This window comes from Pelobates fuscus, chromosome 13 (assembly GCF_036172605.1).
Source record: "Pelobates fuscus isolate aPelFus1 chromosome 13, aPelFus1.pri, whole genome shotgun sequence".
Taxonomy (NCBI): domain Eukaryota; kingdom Metazoa; phylum Chordata; class Amphibia; order Anura; family Pelobatidae; genus Pelobates; species Pelobates fuscus.
The window spans coordinates 42,168,704-42,178,019 of NC_086329.1; the positions used below are offsets into that span (position 1 = coordinate 42,168,704).

General features: G+C 42.2%; 1 protein-coding gene across 2 annotated transcripts in view; it reads left to right on the top strand.

Moving 5' to 3' along the window:
• CCDC88C (coiled-coil domain containing 88C) overlaps nt 1–9,116 on the top strand; it is a 103,932-nt gene extending 94,816 nt beyond the window's left edge. For both annotated transcript variants that reach the window (XM_063439755.1, XM_063439756.1), the window contains exon 30: nt 7,138–9,116. In XM_063439755.1, the coding sequence (XP_063295825.1) occupies nt 7,138–8,070 (933 nt within the window). In that variant the 3' untranslated portion in view covers nt 8,071–9,116. The remainder of the gene's footprint in view (nt 1–7,137) is intronic.
• Nucleotides 9,117–9,316: the final 200 nt, after the last annotated feature.

The window sequence follows — 9,316 nt, forward strand, 5'->3', positions numbered from 1 at the left end:
AACATAGCAGTTTCACTGAGGGTTAATCCAACCTCTAGTGGCTGTCTCACTGACAGCCACTAGAGGCACTTCCGCGATTCTCACTGTGAAAATCACAGTGAGAAGACGCTGGACATCCATAGGAAAGCATTGAGTATGGGCGGTTTGAATGCTCGCGTGGCTCTTGCCGCGCATGTGCATTCGAAACTGATGTCGGCAGAGGGAGGAGAGTTCCCAAGCGCCGAGGGAGCCCGGCGCTGGAGAAAGGTAAGTGTCTGAAGGGGGGCGGGGGGAATGGTGTGTGTGCGTGTGTGTGTGTGTGTGTGTGCGCCAAAATGAATGTGATTTAAAAAAACAAAACTGAATTTTAAAAAAAATGCAGTGTCAAAACTAAACAACTAAAGTGAGTTCTATCTAAATCTGTTCTATGTCAAATTATGATTGAAGTGACATTACTATCCAAAACCTCCTCAAATCTATACTTTCCTGTGGTCAGCCTCCAAAGGGGCATCTAAAGCTGGGGGTGGGGTGGATGCTCCTTTTTGGTTGAGCCCCAACCCCCCTGTTTCAGATGCCCTTAGAAGGTGACATATAAATTCTGGTTAAGTAAATCTCCAATTTCAAATATTAGATGGGCATGGAGGAGAATTACAATTCAGCGCTGCTGAATATGTCGGCGCTTTACCAATGTCAGTAATAAATAAAATTAAGATGAATGGTTATTTATACACCTAGCTGCATAGTGTGTACCAAACCTGCTACACATTACATGTATAATTGCTGTTTTATATAGGCTAGAGTTTTGTGTTTTACTTGGCGTTTGGATTATTTTGTGTAATGTAGATACTCTGAATATACACAGCTTTATTACTCCCGCTGGCAAAAAGAAGAATTTTATTTATTTTTTTCTTTCTTTGCTTATCTGCTTTTTTTTTTTTTTGTTGCAATTCTGTTTCTTTTCCTTATACTATTGCTTGCTTTACAGTGCCGGGACAGTTTTAATGACTGCGAGCTCATCACCCTGCATGAATTTTTGTTAGAGGCCGAGACCCTTCATCCAACCTCCCACTCCCCCTCTCCCAATATAAATCACAAGGACACTTCGCAGACTACCACACAAAACATCTCGCCATCATTTGGAAACTGCATGTGGAGGAGCAGCTCAGACAGGGAGAATAGGAGGGCGACATCCCTGTATATACCTAGGGTATTCAACACAACTGCACTGTTGCTTAACCTCATACTCCTATTCACTCATCATGATTAACACTATTTAACGCTTCAGTTCACAATCATATGCAATTATTTATGCAAACCGTACAATATTTTGGAGTTACATCTTATTATCTAAAAGCAAAAATAAAGATAGCACATAGCATAATACTGTTTTAAAAAATTACACAAGCTAGCGATAATTGCACTCACAAGATATCATTTATAAATGGCGTTCATTGGTGCCCCCCTCGATGTAGGTGGGAGTTCTGCTGGTAGGCACACCTCCTGTTCACCTTCTCCTTATGCAATATAAGGATAGTTTCACTTCACTCTGACACAGGTATGAAGTTGTAGTGGTATGAATTCATTAAAAACTAAATAAAAAGCAAAACCTATGCATTTCGTCTTTAACATATAGATCTCCTCAGGAAGTTTAACCCCTTAAGGACACATGACATGTGTGACATGTCATGATTCCCTTTTATTCCAGAAGATTGGTCCTTAAGGGGTTAAAGGGACACTCCAGGCACCCAGACCACTTCTGCCCATTGGAGTGGTCTGGGTGCCAACTCCCACTACCCTTAACCCTGAAAGTGTAATTATTGCAGTTTTTTTATAAACTGCAATAATTACCTTGCAGGGTTAACTCCACCTCTAGAGGGTGCTTCCTGTGCTAGAGCGTCGCTGGACGTCCTCATGCTGTGTGAGGACCTCCAGCGTCGCTCAATTCCCCATAGGAAAGCATTTTTTATAATGCTTATTATACATTATCCCCCCCATAGCCAGTAACCTGTGTTTATTATACATTATCCCCCATAGTCATTTATCGTTGGACCTAGGCAGCATGATGTCTAAGGCCGGCCCAGAGAGTGAGTGAGTGAATAATATATATGTTCAGAAACATATTCGTAATATATGTAAATCGGGTTCATGCAAAGAGGGTGAAAAGGTATTAAAGAAAAACACACTTATTGCATCAAATTTACAAAGCCAAACTTTTAAAAGCTTTCCTCATTCCTTTCTCGGGATGAGGAATATATCGGTTGTAGACTGAGGATTTCCATCTGCCCAATCTTTAAAAATCTGATGTAGAAGATGAATTTAGCCGTAGTCAGAAGGATTCGGTGAGAGTAGTGGTGAAATGTGTGTGGCATGACTGAGTGTGGGTAAGTAAGAGTCAAGTATTTTAACTGGGCACTAGTTCTAGGTGGGATAAAGTGGTATAGTGGATGGATGAGTAGTTTGGTTCGTTTTAGAGGTTTGTAGAGAAAGTATATAGTGATCATGATTTTTAGCGATATATTTTTTTTTTTTTTTTTTTTTATTCTTTATTTTTTCGTGCAAGTGAATTACAGTCGTTTCGTCAATGCCCCAACGGTAATGACAAACAGTGGACTTGACATAGCGTGACAATTAGAAGCATTTGAATAGATAGCACAGTTTTTTTGTATAATGCGAGTCTCAAGTGAGATCCAACTGACATGTTACGTTTCAACTGACATGTTACGTTTCAACTGACATGTTACGTTTCAACTGACAGATTACGTTTCAACTGACAGATTACGTTTCAACTGACAGATTACGTTTCAACTGACAGATTACGTTTCAACTGACAGATTACGTTTCAACTGACACATCACGTTTCAACTGACTCATTACGTTTCAACTGACTCATTACGTTTCAACTGACTCATTACGTTTCAACTGACTCATTACGTTTCAACTGACTCATTACGTTTCAACTGACTCATTACGTTTCAACTGACTCATTACGTTTCAACTGACTCATTACGTTTCAACTGACTTATTACGTTTCAACTGACTTATTACGTTTCAACTGACTTACATAAACATAAAATGACAAACCTAAAATGCTATATAAAATGTGTGGGTATATCGAATAGTCGTGTACAGTAAATCAGAGAGGGCTCAGAATATCGAACCATCGATCGGTAACCTGGATGAAGTAGGGGGTCTATCTGTTTTATTAAATACGCGGTAATATGCTTTTAATGGGATAGGACGTTAGGAAAGGTGTGTGATTGGGATAAGTGGTTGTGGCTGTATTTACCTTATCCTGGGACCGACCTGGCTCCTAAGCTTGAGCCGCGCGTGGCTGGATCACTCCTGCCTCCACACGAGCCGCATGCGGCTTGATCTCCTCTTCTGACTTAGCCGCGTGCACTGACCGCAGTGATCGGTCACATGGCCCGCCTGGCACTAGGAGCACGGCTCGAGTCACGAGCTCGCTCTTAAAGGGGCAATGGGAGCCAAAAGTTGAGTCAGGCTCCCATTGGCCCACGTCATTCCAGCACCCCCACACACGAACGTTTTGGGGGCGTAGGCATGACGTGGGCCAATCACTGGTGTAACAGTAGTGTACATTAAAAAAAAAAAAACTAGAAATTTGACTGTGAAATAATAGCAGTCAGTTTCCTTCACACGTGTGCGTTTCAGGGCCTGCCAGGGCACAGTGTCACACCAGTGCAACTCATATCTGGTGCAACAGTAGTGTACATTTAAAAAAAAAAAAAAATACAGGGGGCTTGTTGTCACCTTTCGGAGACCCTTGGTGTTGTACGTGGCTGGGTGGAGGAAGAGACCTTCAATGACATCAGTGAGGACAAGGAACGGGACATGGCTAGCTTGGTATCCAACCTTGTGCAAATGGGGAGTTTGGGGTTGTGCAAATGGACTGTTTGCGGTGCGTTAAACGGGGAGTTTGGTCTGTCACTGTGAAGCGGGCGTAACCCTTACACTACCTGATCGATACAACATCATACCTGATGTTTTAAAGCACGTTATTCCAAACAATTTAGGAATGTTAGGTGATTTATGCCCTTTATGGATTAAAACCAGACTCTGCATTTACTATGTAATTTTCCATGGGAGTTTTGCCATGGATCCCCCTCCGGCATGCCACAGTCCAGGTGTTAGTCCCCTTGAAACAACTTTTCCATCACTTTTGTGGCCAGAAAGAGTCCCTGTGGGTTTTAAAATTCGCCTGCCTATTGAAGTCTATGGCGGTTTGCCCGTTCGCGAACATTTGCGGAAGTTCGCGTTCGCCGTTTGCGAACGGAAAATTTTATGTTCGCGACATCACTACTGAGGACCAATATTGCTTCTTATTTAATTGTAATACATTTATATGACTGTACCTTCATAGCATGGTCAGAGTGATGTGAAAATATCCTTTTATCGGATAAAGAGAAGATGAAAGTAGGTAGACGGCAGAAATAGCCCCTCACCGACATTGAGGAGAGGAACAGTGAGCGCTAAATATTGATGCTATCTCGTGAGTGCATGATCACTAGCTTGTGTGATTTTTCATAACAGTATTATGCTATATGCTATCTTTGTTTTTGGTATTGGATACCAAGCTGTAAACCCCAAAATATTGTACTTATTGCATGCAGTATACTGTTGGATGAGATGCTGAGGGAATACAAGCCTCAGGGTAGCTGCCACATATAGATCATTTAATAACACATACTAAATTTAAGCATATAAGTTGGTTATTGTTTATATATGCAAGTGTTTGCGGGAAAATTGGCCACAACTTGTATTTCTTTTTATCTCATAAATTCTGGTTTTCAACGGAAATTGGGGGAAAATGTAATTGGCCTTATGTCCGAAGTACATTTTCGTTTACACTAATTTAGTGCTCATTTATATAAATTACCGTATTTTTCGCTCCATAAGACGCACATTTTTCCCCCTCAAAAGTGAGGGGAAATGTCTGTGCGTCTTATGGAGCGAATATGAAGCTTTACTTACCTGTCTTGTAGCGTTGACCGGCAGCACAGGGCGCACCGCGGTACTGGAACTTCAATTTCAGGTTCCGGTTTCCGGCGGGACTGAAAGGAAGTGCGCACTCAGCTCAAACCGGAACCTGAAATTGAAGTTCCAGTACCGCGGTGCGCCCTGTGCTGCCGGCCAACGCTACAAGACAGGTAAGTAATTATGGGACAAGGGGAGGGGGACAGTATGGGAGAGGAGAATATGGGAGAGAAGACTATGGGGGGGGGGGATGAAGTCTATGGGGAGCGAGGGGGATGAAGACTATGGGGAGCGAGGGGGGTGAAGACTATGGGGAGCGAGGGGGGTGAAGACTATGGGGAGCGAGGGGGGTGAAGACTATGGGGAGCGAGGGGGATGAAGACTATGGGGAGCGAGGGGGATGAAGACTATGGGGAGCGAGGGGGGATGAATACTATGGGGAGCGAGGGGGGATGAATACTATGGGGAGGGGGGGGATGAAGACTATGGGGAGGGGGGGGATGAAGACTATGGGGAGCGAGGGGGATGAAGACTATGGGGAGCGAGGGGGATGAAGACTATGGGGAGCGAGGGGGGATGAATACTATGGGGGGGGGGATGAAGACTATGGGGAGGGGGGGGATGAAGACTATGGGGAGGGGGGGGGGATGAAGACTATGGGGGGGGGATGAAGACTATGGGGAGGGGGGGGGGATGAAGACTATGGGGAGGGGGGGGGGATGAAGACTATGGGAGGGGGGGACACTATGGGACAGGGGAGAAAAAAAATATTCTGAACAAACTGTCCCATAGTAAGAAACACTATGGGACAGTTTGTTCAGAATATTTTTTTTTCTGGGTTTCTTCCTCTAAAAACTAGGTGCGTCTTATGGTGAGGTGCGTCTTATGGAGTGAAAAATACGGTAAAAGGACATTTTGGGAATGATTTGCTATATAAAATATATCTTCCCCAACAGGGTTCAAATTTAGTGTAAAACTGAGTTTCTAAATTCAGTCATTTTTGGCAGAATTTATTCTTGAATTTTTTCCTTCTGCCTGAGCACGCTTACAATTCGTATCTTTCCAGTCTGCTCTAAGATCTATTATATCTTAATTTAAGTTAAAAACACTGAGCAGCCTGTTTTTCACTTCTCTTGGAATTAAAGATGTGTGGGACTTTATCCTATATAAAGGGAGTAATCAACAGTCTAATCTCCACATAGCACAGTGCAACATTACCCAGTGTTAGATAAATTGCTATACAGATTCCCCACATATCTCAATTTTAACTGTTTCTGCAAACCTGAGTGTAGGATTTCAAAGGCAAACCGTGTAAATTGTCAGGAAACCAAATTGTCAAATTTTAAGCCACAATATCCAATCTAGAAAAAAATGCTCCAAGTCCACTACCATTTCAGTTCAGCTATTTTGGCATACAATTTAAATTTACTTTGAATTCATGACAATTCACATTTTAGCGAATAACTGCAAGAGTTTACAAGCTAAATCCCAGTGACTAACACCACTAATAATCTCTGATAGCATGTATTCCTTCCTGAAATGTATGTATGTGTGTCGGCTAGTGAAATCCTTATGTCCTGCTTTGCAATTTGTTTGCTTCACACATCTCTTACTTTCATATCCTCCCCAGTTACCCATTTTTATATGATGCACATCCCACTAAGACATTTGACAGACCTGCTGTAAAGCATATGACCTTGATCTCAGGTTAAAACTGTCTTATCACATGTTTATCAGACTTACTGGTATTACTGACCTTGGGTGGAAGAGTTATTGGTGTGTTCTCACAGAGTTAAAGCACTATGAAGTTAGGAATGTACATTTGTCTTCCCAACGCTATAATGTCCTAGTCACCATTTAGGTGACTGGACCAGCACTGCCAGAGTTAAAAAAGGTAGTTATATCCACAGCCACTAGAGGCAAATTAACCCTGTAAAGAAAACATGGTTGTTCTCAAGAACACGGCACACGGCACCCAGACCACTTAATTGAGATGAAGTGGTCATAATAGAATAAAATGTAAATTATACTTTAAATAGGGAAAGTTTACTTGCTGTAAGTTGATCGCTTACAGAGAAGTGTTTAATAATTGATACTCTGTATATATTTCACTACCAGAGTATTTATTTAACCATAAAGCATTTCTTCTTTTTTTCTTTTCAGGATGCTGCAAGTGGCAGGGATGACATGCTGGGAGATTATTTTAAGAAGGCAGGCGATCCTCCAGATATTAGAAACTCCTTGGTCCATGCAGGGTATAGAGACATGCAGCCCACCAATTATGTGTCGCCTACCGTCAATGTAACATTGGAATCTACAGATGGAAGAGGGATCCGGCCAGGACAGTATGTGAAACCGAACCTCCGACAACTAGATGCACAGGGTAGCGCTACAAGCCTTCATCAACGTGGGCTTGCACATCAGTCCATCACATTGTCCAAGCAAACACCTGAACCCCAGCAACCTGGAAATCCGTGTAGCAGGGGTAACTCTCTGAGCAGGTCGTTTAGTTTGGCCACAGCTGATCTTCTCAAACCCAATGGTCCAGAGACAGGCAGACAGGACAGACCTGAGATAGAAACCGCAGTGGGAAAAGATTTTGGCAATCACGTAGTGAGAACCTCTACACCCTTGAGCTCTCAGCCTTGCTTGAGGGAACGGCCACAATCTGCAAGGATGAGCAGCACTCTACGCGGGGACGAATCTCGCTGCCGACCTGTGGATTCAAGACGTTTGTCTTTAGCCATTCCAAAAGAAGAACATTCTCTGCAATCTGCTCTATTGTCCAGCAGCTCTCATCAGCACAGCACACCTGTTCTAAACTCAACCAGAGGAAAAGCCAGACTCGTTTCACGCTCTGGAGAGGTAGCGCTGGTTTCACCGGTTAGGCCTATCTCCAGCATCCCAGAAGTAGAGGATGTACAAGGTGTGACTCACACCGGATCTTTTAAGACACCAAGAACATCACCTGACTGCCATTCTACGCCAATAGCCGAAGAAGACCCTAGTAAAGGTGGCTCCTCTAAAAGTACTCCTGCATCCCCAGACCCCAATGCTGATCCACAAACTGTTTGGTATGAATATGGATGTGTGTAACCAATACATTAACAGACATCTAAACTTAAAAAAACAGATCTATTTTTTCACAAATTATCCCTTTCAGTACAATGCGTTATGGCTACACATTACATTTTTATGGGTGACAGCAAGTTTAGTGTCTAAAGCTTCCTCAAGAAATATATATATATATATTTATTTTTGGATGGTTGCATCTTCTTAATTCTTTTGTGTATAGAGATTGCTATAAAGTATCATCACTTTGCAAACCCTTTCCCACCCCCCTGGATTATGAATGTCCAACATCATCTTTCTTATGAAATTAATGTATTTATTAAAGTTATCATTATGTGGACAAAGAACACATTTGTGCCTAAAATTGCTCCTGTGCCAGGGTCTTCAGCTATATATAATTTTTTTCTTTTCCATTTGCTTTGGGCGGAACAAGATGGATGTGCATCTCTTCTCATGATGATAATCTGCGGTTTCCTGGGTGATAGGAATTTGACTGGTATTTGCTCCTGGTTTGGCTTATTGATGTAACTATGTTTGTAGTGACAAATCCTGAAAATGTGTACTCCAGCAGAATGGCTCTGTATATGCTGTTAATTTTCCTTAACAATTCTATCAATGGAACATGGAGTGTTTTATCCCAAGGTACTTGATGGGTTACTGTACCACTGTTTATTACTTTCCTGGTGCTCCTCTCACTGTATGGACTACCAAAGATCTCTACATCTTAGATTTGCTTTCATTTATATGTTGCTGACACAGGCAAGCCTCAGAACGGATATGGTAATATGTATTAAGGGTCAGCAATATTTTGTATTCTAGATGTTTTGGGACTGCAGCCAAAGCTTGGATGAATAGTTGAACAACAGCTGGGGTTTTGGTTGGGGGGACTCGCCCGTTGCTGCTACATATTAACCACTTGATGATCTGCTTCACACTGATTTACAGGTTCGGTTTTTACAGTGCCTCCACATTAATCAAAAGTAAAACATCCATTACTGCTGCTTACTATGTACAGACGACTAACATGTTTCCATTGACGTCTCCTCCCAAATGTAGTGTGTACCCTTGCTGTGGCTAATTGTCATGTCAATTAGCTGAAACTGTACATAAAAAGGGTGAACTCTAACACAAGATAGAGGTGATATTCAATATTCTTTTCAATTATGTACTTTCCAGAGAGGTGACCATTCCTTCCAAGAATGTGTGCCATCATATAATGTCTTGCTTTCTTGCTTATCTACCATCATAAGCACTATAGGGTGCACCTAAT